Source organism: Eleutherodactylus coqui, chromosome 11 (assembly GCF_035609145.1).
Source record: "Eleutherodactylus coqui strain aEleCoq1 chromosome 11, aEleCoq1.hap1, whole genome shotgun sequence".
NCBI lineage: Eukaryota > Metazoa > Chordata > Amphibia > Anura > Eleutherodactylidae > Eleutherodactylus > Eleutherodactylus coqui.
In genome coordinates, this window is record NC_089847.1 from 117,755,591 (window position 1) to 117,776,239 (window position 20,649).

A 20,649-nucleotide genomic window follows, 5' to 3' on the forward strand; every position below is an offset into this window, starting at 1 on the left:
GGAAAAAGTAGCAGCTGCTCTTATCTTTCTGCGTCTGGCGCAGCAAAGGACCCCATAGAAGTAGGAGATGTGCGAATACACAGGGGTAAGCAAGATGAAACGCCGTGCAAAATGTGGGGAAAGAACACTTGTGGACCTCCTTGGGCTGATGAGCCTTTTAATCCACGGAAAGGGTGTGATGCGGAATGGCCCTGTGTGCCCAAAAAGTACAGTACTATGCGCAGACGTGCGTGCAATTCAACCTCGTTCATTGGTCGTTCCATGCAGGCATCAACATCATTGGCTCGTTCGCGAATCGTTCAGTCTTTCTCAGTCACTTATACAGAGATTGTGAGCGAGCCGGCGACGTATCTGCTGTGTAACCAGGCTGAACGAGCGAAATCTGACATCGTTCGCTTGTTCACAACGGAGCCTAATTCCTATAAAGTGTTTTGTTTTTATATTGCGCAATCTCACCATTAATATGGTTGCATGTTCCTCACCCAAACCTTAATCCGTTCTACCACTTAGGTGCCCCGTCCTTCCTCCCCTCACTCAGGCTCTTTTTACTGTGATTAGCCAATGGGTGGCTGTGATTGGTGCAGGTGATTGGCTGAGCCAGCGCTTGAGGACCAATCAGAGCAATTGCTTGCTGGAGACGGGGGTTTCAAGAGATGGTCTGTCGGCGGCTGACAACTTCACGGAATTACACCCCCCCCCCCCCTCCTCCCAGCTTCCTTGGCTGCGTTTTCAGCTGTACAAAACGCACGACCGCGCTGCTGAAACCGCAGTAAACACTGCATTTTTGCAGACTCCTGTGTGAGGGGCCTTGGTGTTCCCTTAGACGCGGGTATAATGTCATGCAGCCCGGCGGTAACAGTGATCTGCATGGGGTTACTGGGGAACGGCCGACATCTACAGGAGCTGGGAAGTGGATGAGGAGAAACGGCAGAAGAAAGTGACAAAACAGACTGGATTTTTAGTAATGTTGTGCCCAAGAAGACTTTGGACAACTTCTTAACTTACAACTTTGTGCCGAAAGTTAACTCTTCCTCTGGCTGTAAGATGGGATCATCAGCAGGAATAGGGTTCTCATCCGAAGGGCGCATTCCAATTGTGGAATTCACACAGAGGATTTGCACAAAACGTGGGCAATGAAAAGCACGTTAAATTGCTTTTTGCTAACACTCATGGATACGAATTGCATATTCCGCGAGCAGAGGAAAAAATCGCAGCATGCTCTATTTTGCCACAGATTCCATTCGGAAATCCTCTATTGAAGGCTGTCCGATCCACAGCCCATACGCAATTAACACTGTGTATGGGCCGTGGGTACCATCATCATCATCGCTAAGCCGCGCGGGCAATGCAGACAGTTAAAAAAAAAAAAAAAAACCCTGATGGCGAGCCGCTGCGGTAATGTGCAATACAGAAAATTCAGGTGCATGGGGTCGCCGGCCGTGCCCACACAAGCACAATACTGGTGAATGGAGTCAATGAAAGTACATTGCTTCCCGTTCTGATTACATTTGGGTAAATTTTTTTGCGTAAATTATGCACATTATGCACATAAAAAAAAAACGCAGCACGTTTATAAAAATAAAGCAGTGGTTGTGTTTTTGTTTGGGGGGGGGGGGTTTGTCTTTTTTTTTTTTTTTTTTTCTTTTTGAGGATGAACCCATTGATATCAATGGTCCCTCTTCTCTGCGTATTGCGAAAATACGTCCGTCTGGAGGAGCCCTAACATTCAGGACCAATTGCAGCTCGCCTATTCTACTGTGTGAATACATTGAGAAGGACTTGTCCGTAGACTCTACCACACCTGCCGCCCTGCCCGTGTAATTACACCGCGGTTACGCTGCCTTACCCGGTCGGCGTGTGCGGTGTGTACATACACGGTGACTGCTCCACTTATTCCCAGCCCGCCACGTCCACCCTGTTGCTTTAACAACTTGTAGTCCAGGACGCCGCATCAGTGGGAACGTCCAACGCCAGATGCGGCAGGGAATCCCGCTGTGCGTCTCGCTACGGATCTGTGGCAGATTGGGCTCCTGGTTTCACCCTATATATTGCAAGGGGTAAAATCCCTGCACCTTCCTAGACATGCATGATCATGCCTTTGATCTGGACTTCCACAAGACGCTCTGACTTAGTTTCTACTCGTGGATTGGTTTTTAACCCCATCCACATACATACACAGCGCAGGTCTGCTACAGCTGAACATGGCTTTAAAGGCGTATACATGATTGATGTCTCAGCTTAGGCCAAAGGTTGCCAGAAGAGTACTAGGGCTACATGGGATGGTAAACTTGTCCTGCCCCAGTAGTAATGGCCCCCAGTGTTATACTGACACTTGTCATTGTGTTCTTCTGGTTATTTCTTTCTATTAATTGCCTTCTGCTTTTGTCTTCCTGGCAGATCTCTTTAGTGCACTGACCGACGGAGGGAAACCATCATGGCGGACGACAGCGAGTGGATGAAGCTTCCTATTGACCAGAAATGTGAACACAAGGTAGGTGCTGAGCGAGCATTTACTGGTGCCTTCTGCATGCTGCCTTCTCTTCGATGCTTGTGGAGATCTATGATTATAGATGCAGATCTGCACCTCAGGAGATAAGCCGGCATCTCTGCCTTCATGTGACAGCATCTCTGCAGGCTCCACTGATAACACTGAGGAACTCGAGTCTTTTTCTTGTTCCTCTCAGCAATGTTTAGTCATCATATCTGTCTCCATCACCCGCGGGGAGGCAGATCTCGTTTCTTTCTCGCCATTGGAATGACATTATGACGGCATAGCCTCAGGAGGAAACTTGGCGGTGAATTTTCAGCTTAAAGGCCCATTCCCATGGGCGATTTTCTGTCTGTATTCAGTCTGCAACTTCTATTTATTTTACGGAGTACAGACGGCATGTGAACCTATTACAGTGCGGCATTCAGATGTGCCTTTAATGGACTACCTTGCTGCGTCTTCACGGAACAAAATCACCCATTAAAGCCTGTGGGGAGGAGCATGAACACGCGCTAGCAGGCGTATTTATGTGCCCGTTTTCAGTGGGTTGTGACAAAACTGACATTTGAGCCGCCTATTTATTAAAAGGGGGGGGGGGGGGGGAAGTGGCTATAAATGGCACATTTTTAGCGGAACACAACAGTATACGCTTGTGTAAAGGGAACTTGTCAGCATTTGCTAAACAAACTACAGGAGCGGACCGAAGTATCTATAACTAGGTGATAAAGCCATATGTTGCACTGGTGATATTTTTTTTTTTTTTACAAACGGTGGGCCACAAATGAGCCAAGCACCGCAGTCTGATGAAATCTGTTCCAAAACAAATCTGTGTTGCCCATAGCAACCAATCACGGCACAACTTTCATTTTACCTCAGCAGTATAAGAAATGAAAGCTGAGCTGTGATTAGTTGCTATTGACGACAAAAAATGCAGAGGAAGTTGGTGAGTTTTCGATGAATTACTCCAGTATTCGTCGCCTGGCGCTGAACACTCATGCAAAATTTCACTCAAATCAAACCAGAACTGTGGATTTGTATACGACACAAACAGATTTAGCATTTTAGATATCTTAAGTTTTTGGCTTGGGGTGTTTTTTTGTTTTTTTTTTTAAACAGATGTGTCTACAGAATCCATTAAACGATGGAAATGATGGCTTCACTTTAGCTCGGTTGTAAACGGCTCTAATGATTCCATTAAAAAAAGAATCCGTTAAAAATAGGGAGCAAAATGCTGATGTGAACGATCCCATAGCTAAATCAATTTCTGTTTCTCGTTCCATTGACTGCAGGTATGGAAAGCTAGATTAAATGGTTATGAAGAGGCTATGAAGCTGTTCCAGAAGATTGTGGATGAGAAGAGCCCGGAATGGTCCAAGTATCTCGGCTTAATCAAGAAGTTTGTCACGGAGTCAAATGCTGTTGCCCAGTTAAAAGGCCTGGAGGCTGCTCTGGTGTACATAGAAAATGCACATGTTGCGGGGAAGTAAGTGGAGCTTTGCCTACAGCTTATACATGTTTTATGACTTGGGGACAAGCTTGTAAATGGCCCGCAACTTGGTAAAAAATATGCCTGGCATGTAGTTGGTGCTGACTGGTCTCCTGTGCTGTGACTAACTAGAATGTGTCATACTAGCCCCGTGGGCTGGATTGTCTCAGCAATAACCCATAAAAGGCCCAAGCGCCAGTGAACGATGATTTTTTTTTTTTTTTGTTAATGAGTAAGGACAATGCAACGAAAAAATAAGTGCTCATACACTGTGTATGCGTGATGTGACAGTGGAAAGGTTTTACCTGCTGAAGGCTGTTTCCCAAAAATAAGACCTATCCACTAAAAGAAGCCCTACCCTGATTTTTCAGGTGGTAGGGTGCTTAAAATATAAGCCCTACCCTGAAAAGCAAGCCCAAGCTACACTACATGAAAAGGAGGGGGAAGCAATACTTGCCTAGCAGGCGCTGTCCAGGTCCCTCCCGCTGGCTCCTGCAGTTCCGGCAGGCTTCCTTGCTGTTCTCTGCACCAACAGAGGATCGCTTGTAAACCCCACCACCAGCAAGCGATTGCTCTGATTGGCTTGGCCCCGGCGCTAGAGTGCCGATCACTGTTAGCTCCAGGAACCAATCGCAGCCATTCAATGCAATGGCTGTGATTGGTTCATCAAGCTCTGCAGTGGTTGGCTTAGCCGTGGCACTCATGAGCCAGTCGGAGCAATTGCTTGCTGGAGGCAGGGTTTACAGCTGTTTACACCTGTTACCTGCAAGCGATATTCTGTTGGCGCTGAGAACGGCAAGGGAGCCTGCCAGAATTGCGTAGACTAGCTGGAGGGACCTGGATGGCACCTGCTAGGTGAGTATGATAAGGCATCCCCCGTAAATAAGACCCCCGTGACGCTTTAATATAAGGCAGAGTCTTATTTTCAGGGCAACACAGTATTGAGTCATGCTAGTAATTAGAAGAAAACCCTTAACCTATTGTTTTGTCTTTTTTACACTTTAAAGCTTCCTTCACATGGGTGAGCAAATCGCACAAGATATTTTTAAATGGGGTCCTACACATAAGCGATGTTTTCCTACATGGTACTGCAATGCAGGAAACAAATCGCAGCATGTTCTGTCTTTCTGTGTGCCATCGCTGTGCCTATTGTTTCCAATGGGACCAGCGGCAGCATCGCACCATGTGCTATAGGGCTCTCCCATTAATAGAAGAAAGTCAGCGACTGCTACATCCCTGAAGTGATGCCAGGTGGTTTTGACATTAAGCCGCCCTGCATCCATAGGAAATTTGCGTGTGATTCACGGCCCCATATCGCGTTCGCCTGTGTGAAATTGGCCTAAATTGGGCAGTTTTGAGGTTTAGTCCCTCTTTTAAGCACGTATTTCAGGTCCTGCACCCAGAAGCCACATTTACCCGTAGTAGAAATTGTCCCTAATCGATGGCATGAATGCAGTTTTCTGCTTGTCATTGTCACCGCTCCCAGTGTACTTGGCTCAGCAGCTCCTCTAATAAGTGGAGAATGCTGCAGGTTCAGAAGTAGCCGATTTGCCACATCAGGGATTCCTCTGCTGTGACCCGGCTCGGCAGAGGGCAAGAAAACTTTATGTATGTGTCCACCTCACCCTTTACTAAGGTGGATGCAGTAAAGGGTGTTCTAAAAAAAAATGGACGGTGGCACTATAATGTTATCTGGTGACTATAAACCTTTAAAAATACGGAATACGTTCATATTTTGTGGCTTCTCTTAACGAGAAGCTCGGGCAGATGAATATAATCATTAGTCAGTGCAAACTGCATTTTAAGACTATAATCTGTTGCAGTGACTCTTCTAGCTAATAAATCCGGTACATCTGTTAACTGTCTAGTCTAACGCTTTATACCACCTGTCCGTTTGCTTACTTTATGTTAAACCTTGTGCCAAAGTTTTGGTACAGTTTTTTTTAATTTTTTTATTTTTGCGATGTTGCATTTAGCGGAAATCCGCAACGTTACATCGCTGCTATTGGGTTCTATTGAACCTAACAACTCAATGTTCATGCTGCGGAATTCCGCAGCGTGAAATAACCCACGGCATATCCTATTTTCCGCGGGAATACGCGTGTCCGACTTTCACTGTAGTCAATGGAAGCTGGCCGACACGCTCTTCCCCCCACCCCCCCCCCCCCCCCCCCACCCACCCGCCGTGTCATGACACTGCTGGCGTGTTATGTGGGACTTGCACGGCGGATCTGAGAGGTGAGTATGGGGTCTTTGGGGGGGGGGGGGGGGGGGGGGGCGCCGTGACTGACTCTGCTGCGGTATTCTGCTTGCTTTTTTTTTTATAAAGCTGCATCAAAAACCCATAAAAAGCCCAAATGCCAGTGAACAAATTTTTTTTTTTTTTTTAATGAGTAAGGACAATGCAACGAAAAAATAAGTGCTCATACACGGTGTATGGGTGATGTGACGGTGGAAAGGTTTTATCTGCTGAAGTCTTATCCCACAGGGTGTGTTTCTGTGCAACTTTAGGCAAACATACTGTTTCCCAAAAATAAGACCTATCCCCTAAAATAAGCCCTACCCTGATTTTTCAGGTGGTAGGGTGCTTAAAATATAAGCCCTACCCTGAAAAGCAAGCCCAAGCTACACTACATGAAAAGGAGGGGGTGGGGGAAGCAATACTTGCCTAGCAGGCGCTGTCCTGGTCCCTCCCGCTTGTTTCCGCAGTTCCGGCAGGCTTCCTTGCTGTTCTCTGCACCAACAGAGGATCGCTTGTAAACCCCACCACCAGCAAGCGATTGCTCTGATTGGCTTGGCCCCGGCGCTCGATGGCATGAATGCAGAGGTGTCTAAAATGCATCATAAATGTGGTTCTAAGTGAGCAAGACCGTCTTTTGGTGCAGTTTTGCGTCTGTAAAGCTGGTGAATTTCCAATAGTAAATCTACCTGAAGTGTTTGTGGCATGTCCCCTTGAAGAAAGTGGATAATTTGATTGATTCACCTTTATAGTGTTTTACTGAGCAACAAGAATTTACTGGCCAATGCACCCAGAGTCTATGAATTGGGGAGGTTGGGATTTGAGCTACAAGGAACGCTTCACTCGCTGTGACTGACACCATCCTACCAGAAATAATTGGCCACCTGAGCAAGAATCAATGGTATTTATTTCCATATGTTAATTCCTAGTGGGGCTCCTTTGGCCGTAGTGACATCTGATGCTCTCCGTGGCATACTTATTACTAATGTCTGATACACGTCAGCTGGTATTTCCCTCCATTCATCTTGTAAATGTCTGGTGGGTTCTCTTAAAGAAGAGGGATTGGTCCATCTACAATGGTGTAAGGAGTGTCATTGGAAAATGGAGCAATGGAAGAATGTTCTATGGAGCGAAGAATAGCGCTACTCAATCTTCAAATCAGATGGACATACCTGCGTGTGGAGGATGTCAGGAACGCTTTTTACCTGTGTTGTACCAAGAGGAGGTGTTGGCACAACCCACTCACGAACCATAAACACGGAGGGATACCCTGCCATTCCAGACAATGTGACAATACTCTGGGACTGGGCGGCCATGCTTCCAACAAGACAACGTGCCTTGACGTACATCCAGCGCTGTTTTATGTTAGTTTGAGGATATGGATGTCCCACGATTGGACCGACTGCACGGAGTCCTGACCTGAACCTACTGAACATCTCTGGGATAAGCTGGAATGTCAGAAAATATGAAAGATGTAGACTTAGCTGGGGCAGTCAATGCCAGTCAGCTGCTGTAAAGGCAAATAAAGTTTTGGGATGCATTAAAAGAGGTATTGGGGCGAGGGACAAGAACATTATCCTCCCACTATATAAGGCACTTGTCAGGCCCCACATGGAATACTGCGTACAGTTCTGGTCACCGGTGCTTAGGACAGATGTTACAGGGCTGGAGGGGGTTCAAAGAAGGGCAACTAAATGAATAAATGGAATAGAAGGACTGGAATACCCAGAGAGGCGATCAAAATTGGGATTATTCTCCCTGAAAAAAAAGACAACTAAGGGGCGATCAAATAACTATGTATAAATACATGAGGGGACGATACAAGGATCTCTCCCATGATCTGTTTATACCCAGGACTACGACGGTAACGAGAGAGCATCCGCTACGTCTAGAAGAAAGCAGGTTTCATCACCAACACAGAAGAGTAGTGAGATTGTGAAACTCTGCCTGAGGACGTGGTGATGGCAAAATCCATAGAGGGGTTTAAGAGGAAATAGATGTATTTTCGGAGTGCTAGGATATTACAGGATATAGACATTAGGTGACCAGCGGGGTTGATTATCTCAAATGTTGATCCAGGGATTACTCTGGCTGCCATTATGGAGTCGGGAAGGAATTTTTTTTTTTTTTTTTCCCTCCCTGGGAGCTAATTGGCTCACTAGGGCGGGCGGTTTTTGCCTTAATCTGGACCAACAAGGGGCAGATGAACTAGATGGACATAGTATGATTGTCTTCATTCAGCCTATGTTACTATGAACAGCATCAATCTTCTCAGACAACTTACCATGCGTTTGCAGGATGAATTAAGGGAAATAACAGCTGATGTATATGAGATGTTAGTAGAAAGTATGCCACAGAGTATCTGATGTCACTGGGGCCAAAGCTGTCCCACTAAGTGTTAACATATGTAAAATACTATTAAGTTTTGCTCAGGTGTCCAATTATTAATGGTAGGCTCGTGTATACTAAGGAGCAATGCTTATGTTAGAGACGTCCTCCATGTGCCCCTGTAAGGTTTGTGTGCATGACCCCCTACAACTGTGTAGAAAACTTTCTAATGTCATTTCCCTTTTCTGTTAGGACTACCGGGGAGGTGGTGTCGGGTGTTGTGAACAAAGTGTTCAATCAGCCAAAAGCCAGAGCAAAGGAACTTGGGTCTGATATCTGTCTGATGTACATAGAAATAGAAAAGGGGGAGACTGTACAGGAAGAGCTGCTGAAAGGCCTAGATAACAAGAATCCAAAGATCGTGGTTGCCTGTGTGGAGACGCTGCGGAGAGCCCTGAGGTGAGAGGATGCTGAACTTGTAACCAGTCACACTTTTGTACCGCTCTGCACATCCTTATGTGATGTCTTCTCTCTCTAGTGAATTTGGTTCCAAAATCACTTCCCTGAAGCCAATTATTAAAGTGTTGCCAAAACTCTTCGAGTCTCGAGAGAAGGCGATTCGAGATGAAGCCAAGCTCCTTGCTGTGGAGATCTATCGCTGGATCAGAGATGCACTGAGGCCACCGTTGCAGAACATTAATCCAGTGCAGGTGAGACCTACTGCAGCCACTAAAGGCTTAAGGGGTTGTCTGGGTCTGAGATATCGATGATCTATCCTTGGCGATCAGCTGTTATCCTTACGGACAGAAATGGGAGCTGACCATTCCATACACGTTGCAGCTTACTAGGTTGGTATGGTGGTGAATTTAGCGGGAGTTGTGCCTGCTTTACCAAACTGGGCCATTACATTGGCCAGAGTCATTAATGAAACAGGACAGCCACACTTACTGTTAGGGCTCTTCCATACTGGTGATAGATTTTCCAGCGATGTGAGAGTAAGTGAAATCTCATGAGTTTAAAACCAATGGTTTCATTCTCATTTGCAATGTTTTCACTCACTGTAAGTTGCTATAAAAGAAATCTACAATATCGCTCATTGTTTTCAATAGGACCAGCAGAAGTGCTCGGCCTATTGAAAGCAATTGGAGAAGAGCGAGCAAGTGCTCTGGGATCCCCTATAGCAGGAGGAGTTGAGGGTGGAGCTACAGGGGCTTTCTTGCATAGCTCCCCTTATTTGGGAGAGAGGGGGCGTGGTTAGAGGGATTGTATGCTAGCCACTCCCCTATAGCCCCAGACTCACTCTTAGGGAAGTCCTGGGGGGAGAGTTCTCTAGCCCTGCCCCTATCTCTCCAAATATAGGGAGATATGTAAGAGCCCTCATCCCTCCTTGCTATGGGGCATCCCAAAGCGCTTGTGTGATCTTCTCTCATTGATTTCAACGGGGCTGGTACTGCTGCTGCCGGTTTCATTGAAAGCAATAAGCGATATTGCAGTTTTTGGGGGGGGTTTTGCACAACTTGCAGTGAGTGAAAACATCGTAAATGAGAATGAAACCATTGAAAATCACTGGTTTCAAGCTCAAGATTTTCCACCGATGCGTGAGTGAAAACTCATATCGCCAGCGTGGAAAGGCCCTTACATGTGCAGTCACTGAACAAACCATTAAGCTATGTAGAAGAAGCTGCTTACATTATGTATTTTGAAAGGGTAGTACTTCTCCCTAGTGAATATTCATGAGCAGCCATCTTGATTTTTACCCCTTTTTAAAGGCACTGTCCCGCAAAAAGAACCTGTGTTCTGTCTGTAGAATAGAGAAGAAAATATCTAATTGGTGGGAGTCCAAGATGTCTGATCCTCGCCAATCATGAGAACTAGTGTCTGCCTGAATGAATAGCGCAGTGGTTAACAGTGCAAACTACTGTTCCATTTATTTCAGTGGGATAGCCAAGTACAAGCGATTGGCTATCTCCGGCTGCTACTTTTGAAATGAAGGGAGCGGCAGCACAGATGTGAATGACCTTATCTGAACAAACTGAATCCCCGTTCTTGGAATTAGTGGAAGTCTCGGGTTGTCAAACTCGTCCCCCCACCAGTCAGCAACTTATCCCTCCTTCTGTGGACAAGGGACAACCCTCTTGTTTAAAGGGGTATTGTGATGTTAAACTTTCCCCTATCTGGAGAATGGGGAATAAGCTGATCAATGGGGGTTCCTAGCAGAAGACCCATGTAAGGAGCTGCTTCTTTCAATCTATTTTGTTACTTTGTTTTTGCAGCTTAAAGAGCTAGAGGAGGAATGGGTGAAGGTATCACAATCCGCTCCCAAGCAGACCCGTTTCCTGCGCTCACAGCAAGACCTGAAGGCAAAATTTGAACAGCAGCAGGCAAGCGGAGATGCTGAAGGTAAGGCTTATAAGTCCAGTGATGTAATAAGAGTCAATGTTTGGACACATTTACTTAATTTGTTGCAGGAACATCAGTGCACACCTATGAGGCACAAGCCTAAAGGAACCAGTCACTGGCTATGAGCAATATAATCTGAGTTTTTATATTTAAATACTTAAAGGAGATGTCCCGCGCCGAAACGGGTTTTTTTTTTTTTTAAACCCCCCCCCCCCCGTTCGGCGCGAGACAACCCCGATGCAGGGGTTAAAAAAACCACCCGCACAGCGCTTACCTGAATCCCGGCGGTCCGGCGTCTTCATACTCACCTGCTGAAGATGGCCGCCGGGATCCTCTGTCTTCATGGACCGCAGGGCTTCTGTGCGGTCCATTGCCGATTCCAGCCTCCTGATTGGCTGGAATCGGCACGTGACGGGGCGGAGCTACACGGAGCCCCATAGAGAAGAGGAGAAGTCCCGGACTGCGCAAGCGCGGCTAATTTGGCCATCGGAGGGCGAAAATTAGTCGGCACCATGGAGACGAGGACGCTAGCAACGGAGCAGGTAAGTATAAAACTTTTCATAACTTCTGTATGGCTCATAATTAATGCACAATGTACATTACAAAGTGCATTATTATGGCCATGCAGAAGTGTATAGACCCACTTGCTGCCTCGGGACAACCCCTTTAACCACCTCCATGCCCTCCCTGTCATTCCCGAAAGTCGTATCGGTGCTGCAGGCTGTGCTCTCACGCTCTTATATAGATCAGTGGGAGTGCATGAGCACAGCCTGAAGCTTTGAGTCTGATGCATGGTCTGCAAGCTGCCGTTTAGGGCTGACAGCATGGGCACCGAGAGGCATGTACGTTTAAACTACCGCTAGTTAGTTTATGGTGCTCATAGCTGGTGACGGGTTCGCTTTCAAAACGTTGTTTCCATCTGGCTACGAGCTGAAGGATGTTTTTGCTATAATTTACACCAGTTTCCGGTTTAACCTTTTCCAATCCAATTTGTATCCTGGTTTTCCTAGGGGGCTTACTCTTTTTCTGCTATTATACAATGGCGCTATCTGCTGGCTAAAGCCAGTACTGCATGAGGTGACAATTTGGATAGGCTCCGACAGCAGAGAGGCTGGCAGTATACAGTAAGAGAACCCCAACAGGCGTCTTCCAACATCGGAGCTGTACAGCCTTAAATCATAATGTCTTCATACGTCAGACAGTGGATTGGAAAGGGCAAAATTGTAGTAAATGTGATAGCCATGCCCCTAGGGCTTGGCTTTTTAAAAAGTGGCAGGGCCCATCCTAAAAGTGCAAAAAGTCGCAATTTTGGCACGTTTGCCCAAACTCCAACCTTTTACACTTGACTTCTGGCTTGCAAAAGCCGCAATAAATGTGCCCCATTCTCTGTAACACTAGTGCTTTTCTTCAGGAGAAGAAGGCGACGATGAAGTCGTGCCACAGATCGATGCCTACGAGCTTCTAGAAGCTGTTGAAATTCTCTCAAAATTGCCGAAAGATTTCTATGATAAAATTGTAAGTAATCATCCCTCTAGATGTGATGGAAAAGTAGATCATTTTTCAGAAAAATGACACTCTAAACTTTCTAATAGGAGGCCAAAAAATGGCAGGAGAGAAAGGAGGCTTTGGAAGCTGTGGAGATCCTGGTCAAAAACCCCAAGATTGAGGCTGGTGACTATGGAGATCTTGTGAGGGCTCTTAAGAAGGTAACTCTTGTAGAGACGGCGTAACTTAAACTAACAACATCGCTAAAGTGCTTTTGAATAAACTTTTTTGTCTTTGTATTACAGGTGGTTGGCAAAGACACGAATGTACTGCTTGTAGCACTGGCTGCCAAATGCCTAGCTGGGCTTGCTGCTGGCCTCAGGAAGAAGTTTGGCTCCTATGCTGGCCTTGTGAGTATTGTTTGCTTGTTGAGTTGCCACAAGGCTGCAGTGCCATGTCGGTGACTCATGAAGTTTTTTGTTTGAAGTCACACATTGACTAAGCTAAGCATAGGGTGTGGACATCATCCTGCTTGTTAAACGGCTACCATTGTTAAATGACTAGGCCATGACTACACAACAACAGAGTGTTCCTAATGTATCAGTCTATTTTGTGTTGCTCATGAAGTAGCCATGGGACATTAAACCTCATTATTTTAATTACTTTTACAATGTCTTCTATTTACATGCTGTCCACCTGGTGTTAAAGTAATAAAAAAATATGCGCAGAATAAGAAAATCTAAGCATTTCTGCAATGGGTTTTATCAACATATTCTCTGCATTTCTTACACTATAGCTAGGAAAAGATAGGGCTTCACCTTGCTATACGGAGTGTGCTCCATCTGGATGGGTCTGCACTTGTTCTTTATGGAATAGCTGCAGTCGCTGTTCTCTCCCTGTATGTTTGTTAATGTCACTGTTATATAATTGCTATTTTTAATAACTGTACAGACGACCAGACCAGATTGAGACTGTCTAATGGCCTTGCATTCATGTGTTTGGTTTAATCCTTATACTGTGCACTATAGCATTAGCACAGTTTAAAAATGAAAAAAAATTAGAAATTGACCCCTTTAAAGGGGTTGTCCGACCGCCCAAAGTGAATTAATTTATTTTCTTTTTGGTTTTGCATTAATGCCTTGTAAAGTAAGGCCACCTGCAGACGGCCGTGTCGGATCCGGCAGCGAGAATTCTCGCCGCGGGACCCGACCAGAGTGCCTGCAGAGAGCAGCGCGTACTCATCAGCGCCCCGTCTCTTTCATGTGCCGGCAGCTAGCGCATGCACAGACCGGAGCCAGCGGCGGGTGAGTGACGTTTCTGTGCGGGGCTCTGTGAGCCCCGCACAGACATAGAGCATGCCGCGCGAGATTTTGCGCGGCCAAACTGCAGCAGTCTGCATAGGATTGCGTTTGTTAACGCAATCCTATGCAGGCTTCTAGCAGCGGAAATCCCGCCGTGGAATTTCCGCCCGTCTGCAGGCGGCCTAAAAGCATTATACAATACAGGCTTGCACTGCATCTTCATTCCCCTGATTGGTGGTGCCACAAGGTCTTTTCCTCCCCCCCCCTCGTCACTTTACCTAAAACTACACAATCAGTTGAAGATAAATGTAACATTTAATTTTTTGTTTTTGATATTTTTAAAAAGGTTGTGCCAACTATTTTAGAGAAGTTCAAGGAGAAGAAGCCACAAGTAGTACAAGCCCTACAGGAGGCCATTGATGCCATATTTCTTACAGTAAGTTATCGCTGCTGTTTTGACTAATAAGCCTCCAAGGTGTGTTTTGTTTTGTTTTGTTTGTTTATTTATTTATTTTTTTTTTTGTGGTTTTGTTTGCTTTTTATGTACATATCTGACATACTGGCCTCCTTTCAGACAACACTACAGAACATAAGTGAAGATGTCCTTGCTGTCATGGATAACAAGAACCCAACAATAAAGCAACAGACTTCTCTATTCCTTGCCAGAAGCTTCCGCCACTGCACACCCACAACCCTGCCCAAAAGTCTACTAAAGCCACTCTGTGCAGCACTGCTAAAGGTAAATGTGGGGTCTACAGAATTTACTCTAGTTTTTAGTCAATTGGGATGCCATCAATTTTGACTTGTCTTCTCTTTCCACAGCAAATTAATGACTCTGCAGCAGAAGTTAGAGATGCAGCCTTTGAAGCTCTGGGTACCGCTCAAAAAGTAGTTGGAGAGAAAGCGGTTAACCCATTTCTTGCTGAAGTGGACAAACTGAAGCTTGATAGGGTAGGTTGCTGCTAAGATGTAAAACCTACACGAACTGTGAATCTAAAGGCTAAGAGTTTTTAAGGAATCGCTGTCTCCCACATACACAGATCAAAGAATGTGCTGACAAGGTCGAACTTGCCACTGGCAAGAAGGTAGGATCTGGAGAGAAGAAAGAAGCCAAAGCAATGACTGCAGCTCCTAGTGCCGCCAATGAGAAGGATTCAAAGGAAGCTGCTAAACCTGGAATGGCATCTAAAAAACCAGCACCTTCCAAGGTATGTTAAGTCACAAAGCACTGACCGATCTCCATAACTGACGGGTTATGACTTTGTAACAACTTTATTGCTCTTTAAAGAGTGGAGGTCCTGTGAAGAAGGGTAAAGCTCCCGCAGCCGGAGGTGGAGCTGCTAAGGGAAAGAAGGCGGCGGATGTGAAAGAGGTGTTTGAACAAGAACTCTCTGTAAGTATCATGAAGGCTTTATATAACTAGTGAAGTGAGGCTGTGGTGGTGGTCCTGTGGTATTGTCTAAGTCATCCCTGTTCTTGTAGTCTGAGGCTTGTGAAGAGAAGGCAGCAACAGTTCTTCCTGCAACTTGCATGCAACTGCTGGACAGTGGCAACTGGAAGGAAAGACTGGCAAGCATGGAGGAATTCCAGAAGGTAAGCTACCCTAAGTCATTGGCCAATAGCAAGTGCACAATAGCAACAAAACAAATTGGGCATAGCTGCGGGAGAAGAGGTTGTCTGAAATGGGTTTTTTCTTTCAAGAGCAGGTAATGTGTTAAATTAGGAAAAAGTATGATTGCCATTGTGATGCACTGCCACTCTGGCTTTCTTGTGCTGTACACTACTGAAGCTAGTAACTTGAATCTGTCACGTGGGTATATGTAAACCTCATCATTGCAGTCCTAAAAGCAAAATTTGGTGGGGTAAACCATAGCAATGGTAGATTGCTAATTTCTGTATCCTGTCCAATTAACCCTTTGCAATCCAATTTTGGATTCAGGGTTTTCTAGGGGGGTTTCTCTTTCTGCCATTATACAATAGCGCCATATGCTGGCTAGAGCCAGTACTGTGGTATGGGAGATGCTGCAGAGGCCCCTGACAACAGAGCGGCCAGTAATATACAGTAAGAATACCCTGCCGGGTGTCTTACGACATCAGAGCTGTACAGCCTTCAATCAGAATGTCTTTAGACGTCAGACAGTGGATTGGAAAGGGTTAAGGGATTACTGCATTTGTTCTATACGTGTATTTTAACGCACTTCTGTGCGTCTTTTCTGGGGGTCTTTTCTAAGCTGGCAAGACTCCGTGCACAAAGGTTAGGCAGCCTGAGTCAGTTCTCCAATCCCTACATTTGGGGCAGGAGCGTCCTTCAGGGCGGCATGGAACACCCATGTAGAGCTTATCCTGCACCATAAACGCTTGCTGAAGAGTAATGGCTCCCGTAAAAAGGAAAACTCTAATTAGTAGCGAAATAAATTATTTTTGTTTTTCTGCCCCTTTTCATTCTGCAGGCTTTCTTTGATTTCTCAGTATTTGTTCTTTCTTTAGGCTGTGGAAACAATGGAAAAGAGTGACATTCCTTGCCAAGCACTGGTCAAAATGTTGGCTAAGAAACCAGGTTTTAAAGAAACAAACTTCCAGGTTGGTAACTGCTCCCTCCCTTCCTAGTGCTTTAATGTCCCTTTTTATGAAGAAATGCTTATATGGATCCACGAACACTTCTAAAAAGAATTTTTTTTTTTCTCTTCTAGGTCATGCAGATGAGGTTGCACATTGTGGCCCTTGTTGCTCAGAAGGGCAACTTTTCAAAAACTTCTGCCAATGTGGTCCTTGATGGGCTTGTAGACAAAGTTGGAGATGTGAAGTGTGGGGGAAATGCAAAGGAAGCGCTGAGTGCTATTGCAGGGGCCTGTACGCTCCCTTGGACTGCTGAGCAGGTAATAGACTGACCATCACACATGTCCATCCACTAACTAGATACTGTGCTGCAATTTAAGCCATTGTATGTTTCTAGGTCGTCTCCTTGGCTTTTGCACAGAAAAATCCTAAGAACCAATCGGAAACCTTAAACTGGCTTTCAAACGCAATAAAAGAGTTTGGTTTTGCAGGGTAACTTTTTACCTTCCATCATTCAAATTGTGGGTGGTGTGTAACTGCAGGTATTCAGTCTTATTTCTGAACAATCTCTATATATCCGTTCATTCACAGACTCAATGTCAAGGCTTTCATCAGCAATGTTAAGACTGCTCTTGCTGCCACAAACCCTGTAAGTTTCGTGGGCTGGTGACTTCTGTTTTGTTTTTTTTTTGTTTTGGTGGAGTTTGTTGTTTGTACCAATGTGAGCTCCTTCATTCATGACCTCATGTATTTGCAGGCTATCAGGACTTCTGCCATCACGTTGCTGGGTGTCATGTTTTTGTATATGGGAGCTCCACTGCGAATATTTTTTGAAGAGGAAAAGCCAGCTCTTCTTTCTCAAATTGATGCAGAGTTTGAGAAGGTGAGTTGTTTCAGCCTCTTCACCCCCTTTGTGCTAAATGAAATCTAGCTTTAAGGGTCAATGCACACCGTTTGTTAGGAAATCCTCTCCACCTATACCTGATTAGTTTTAGTCCTGGAAAACCCCTTTTTTAGCCCACACTATTGCTCGAGACTGGGAACAAGCCACTGTGAGACCCCCTAGAGGTGCCTTTTCTTCCATTAGAGCCCCCATGCACACTAGATGGCATGCTGATCCCTTCCACACTAACAGCTTCAGCTGACCTTTAATCTATTGTGTATGACCCTCTCAGTATGCTCTGAACCTCCATACGAGCAAGACTGAGATTTAGTGTGAGACTGGTCCAACCTATAATCCTACAATGTTGTGCCAAAAGAAGGCAAAAATCCTTATGATTCTGATGCCATTGGCCTTATTAGAGGGAAGTCATCCAGGCCCATCTTGAACTTGTTCAATGAATTGCTGTCATGTCGTGGACATATTGTCTTATTGGTGTGTTAAACTTAACAGATGAAGGGACAGACTCCGCCACCGCCAACCCGAGCGTCTCCCAAATCTGGTGCAGGAGATGACGGTGAAGAGGGCGAGGAGCATGAAGACGACTCTCCAGCTGATGTCATGGATCTTCTTCCGCGGGCTGATATCTGGTGACTTTCTTTTCCCCAAGTCTTTTTCACAGGGTATATTTGTTTGACAGCATTCACAAGGGTTTCTGTAGGATGAATGCAACAGTCCCAGAAACTTCTGCAACAAATCTACTACATATGAATTTGCTCTAAAACATGGTGAACATTTTGGTCATTTAGGGGTTATTGTCTTTACTTTTTTTTCTTCTTCTTTTCTCTAGTGACAAAATCTCTTCTGACCTCGTGTCAAAAATAGGCGATAAAAACTGGAAAATCCGTAAGGAAGGCTTAGATGAAGTTACAACAATTCTTAATGAGGCCAAATTCATCCTTCCTAATATCGGAGAACTTCCAAATGCCCTTAAGGGTCGGCTCAATGACTCTAATAAAATCCTGGTATGTATTGTCAACATTTTAACTTGGGGTACTTTTACACAGGCCGACAGTCACCTGAGTGTTTGCTCAAGAGTAATTATGGGCGACTATTGGCCCGTGTAAACACGGTACCTGACAGGAACAGTCAGCGAGAATCGCTCACCTGATGAACTTGCATGATTTTCAGCTTGCCTAACAACCAAGTGACTTTCAGCCCATGTAAACAGGCATACGGTCATCTGTGACAGACTGCCTACTTACTAGGAGTAGAGGCGACTGGACAGAGCAGATCTCTGGTGTGCACCACCTCAATTCAATGAGGGATCATCCCTTTTTTGTGTAAAAGCACAGGAGTGATTATTGTTGGGATAATTGTTGGGCACTTATCTAAAATGATCCCTTATATCCAGAAGCAAGGTTGCCCACACACAGACTAGTGCGATATTGGGCCGAGAAACTCTGCTCGATATAGCGCCTGCCAATGTGTTTTCATAGTGATGCAAGGCATTTTCAAGCAAAAGCACCTCTTATTACTTCTGTGAATTAGTGATCCTCCAGCATGGCTTTCAGCCGCGTCGCCACATCGACATGGGTTTCCATTGTTTTCAATGGGAAATCTTACGTGCACCTTGCACGCCGTATGTTTTACTGTCCCATTGTAAACAATGGATGACCCATTCCTAGGAGCACAAAAAGATCGGACATGCAGCGTTTTTTTTTTTTTAACCCATCACTCATGTATTTGCCTCCATTCAAGAGTGGGGTTCATTTTCATGCATCTCGCATGAGCTGCTCGGCCATGCGAAACCGGCCTAACTTAAAGGTCAATCCAGATTTTTTTTTTTAATTGTTGCTCCAGCCTCGGGTTTGTCATCAATATTAGATTGGAGATGTCCAACTCGGGTTGTATGAAGGGGTTTCAGCACTCTGGCAACTACTGCAGCCTTTTCATTGTTTAGATCAGGTTTTGCGTACTGTTTGTATTGGCTTTGCCTGAAAATGCAGCTATGTCCACTCCAAACAGCTGATTGACAGTGGTGTGGAGTCAGACCCTTACTGATCTGACATCAATGGCTTTTCCCTAGGATAGGCCATACTTTTTTATAAGCCTTGATGGTGACCTTTTATTAAAATATTGAGCTGGTTTAACTGCATTAAGATTTTTACTGTGCAACAGATTATAGCATCAAGTTGTCTTCATGACTTTCTAACAGGTTCAGCAGACCTTGGGCATCCTTCAGCAACTTGCCACAGCCATGGGGCCCAATGTTAAGCAACATGTTAAGAACTTGGGCATGCCTGTTATAACGGTCATAGGAGACAGTAAGGTGAGCTCTGATACATTATGAAGCTCTTCATTCCTTTTTAGGATCTTTTTTTTGTGCAATTTTGGTACAAAGGTCTCCCTTCCTGTAGTGATTCATCCCCAGAATATGCTCTTCTGCATGGAGTTTTACCATGGCTATATTCTCTACACTGCACACACTTAGCCCGGTTCGTGGGATTGCTGATATCTCCAAAGTTGGTCTTCACTTGTAGCCTATCTAGTTAATGTGTTAGAAACAAATCCATCCTTTTTGGATACTATTAAAGGGACTGTAGACTTCCAGTCGGCGTTTGCTTTACAAGGCAGGGCAAGCCTCACTGATTTGTGCCATCCATATTTTATATATTCTTTAGCCACATGTAACTTGCTGGCTGCTATAGGTGTAATGTATGGCCAGCAGTGGCTTTGCCAGACCTTCGATTGCTGGTTTTATCTTGATTGACACTCTGGCTTCCACTTTAAAAGAGGCTGTTCTTGTGTATTACATGATGCACTAGTGTGATCCCAGCCTCAGACAGTCTATTGTGACTGTTTGCATCTGTAATATGTGATTGCATTCTGGCTGACCCGTAGTCAGGCTGGGACACACTTCTGTACTATGGATGCTAATTTGAAGCCAAAATACAGTGTGGCGTTCCCTGCCTAATTTTGTTGATCGCATACAATCAATGCTGGATATCAATTATCACTTGTAGCTGTTTGAATTGACACTTTTTCTTTGTATTAGGCAAATGTCAGAGCTGCAGCTCTAGTAACCCTAAATTCCTGGGTGGAGCAAACTGGTATGAAGGAGTGGTTAGAAGGAGAAGATCTCTCTGAGGAATTGAAAAGGGAAAATCCTTTCCTTAGGCAAGAGGTGATCATTTTATCATTATTTATTAAATTTTTTTTTTTTAAGGGTATGTTCATACCGGGCAAAAATACTGTGTAATTTCCACAACACATGCTGCTGCGGTCCTGCATCAAAACAGACTAAAGTCTGTACCATCGGTGCATATTTTGGCTCGAAATTAGCTGCTATCCGCAGCAATTCTTAATGAGGCCAGATTCATCCTTCCTAATATCGGAGAACTTCCAAATGCCCTTAAGGGTCGGCTCAATGACTCTAATAAAATCCTGGTATGTATCGTCAACATTTTAACTTGGGGTACTTTT

At 45.0% G+C, this 20,649-nt stretch overlaps 1 protein-coding gene across 5 annotated transcripts in view; it reads left to right on the top strand.

Moving 5' to 3' along the window:
* Window positions 1-20,649, top strand: part of LOC136582377 (cytoskeleton-associated protein 5-A) — a 59,204-nt gene that overhangs the window by 20,916 nt on the left and 17,639 nt on the right. For all 5 annotated transcript variants that reach the window (XM_066583376.1, XM_066583379.1, XM_066583381.1 and 2 more), the window contains exons 2-24: window positions 2,398-2,491; window positions 3,778-3,971; window positions 8,794-9,000; window positions 9,080-9,251; window positions 10,815-10,941; window positions 12,353-12,456; window positions 12,534-12,647; window positions 12,732-12,836; window positions 14,074-14,163; window positions 14,302-14,466; window positions 14,550-14,678; window positions 14,768-14,935; window positions 15,016-15,120; window positions 15,210-15,320; window positions 16,215-16,307; window positions 16,418-16,603; window positions 16,681-16,775; window positions 16,875-16,932; window positions 17,041-17,166; window positions 17,677-17,813; window positions 18,014-18,188; window positions 19,382-19,495; window positions 20,222-20,350. In XM_066583376.1, the coding sequence (XP_066439473.1) occupies window positions 2,435-2,491; window positions 3,778-3,971; window positions 8,794-9,000; window positions 9,080-9,251; window positions 10,815-10,941; window positions 12,353-12,456; window positions 12,534-12,647; window positions 12,732-12,836; window positions 14,074-14,163; window positions 14,302-14,466; window positions 14,550-14,678; window positions 14,768-14,935; window positions 15,016-15,120; window positions 15,210-15,320; window positions 16,215-16,307; window positions 16,418-16,603; window positions 16,681-16,775; window positions 16,875-16,932; window positions 17,041-17,166; window positions 17,677-17,813; window positions 18,014-18,188; window positions 19,382-19,495; window positions 20,222-20,350 (2,961 nt within the window). In that variant the 5' untranslated portion in view covers window positions 2,398-2,434. The remainder of the gene's footprint in view (window positions 1-2,397; window positions 2,492-3,777; window positions 3,972-8,793; window positions 9,001-9,079; window positions 9,252-10,814; window positions 10,942-12,352; window positions 12,457-12,533; window positions 12,648-12,731; window positions 12,837-14,073; window positions 14,164-14,301; window positions 14,467-14,549; window positions 14,679-14,767; window positions 14,936-15,015; window positions 15,121-15,209; window positions 15,321-16,214; window positions 16,308-16,417; window positions 16,604-16,680; window positions 16,776-16,874; window positions 16,933-17,040; window positions 17,167-17,676; window positions 17,814-18,013; window positions 18,189-19,381; window positions 19,496-20,221; window positions 20,351-20,649) is intronic.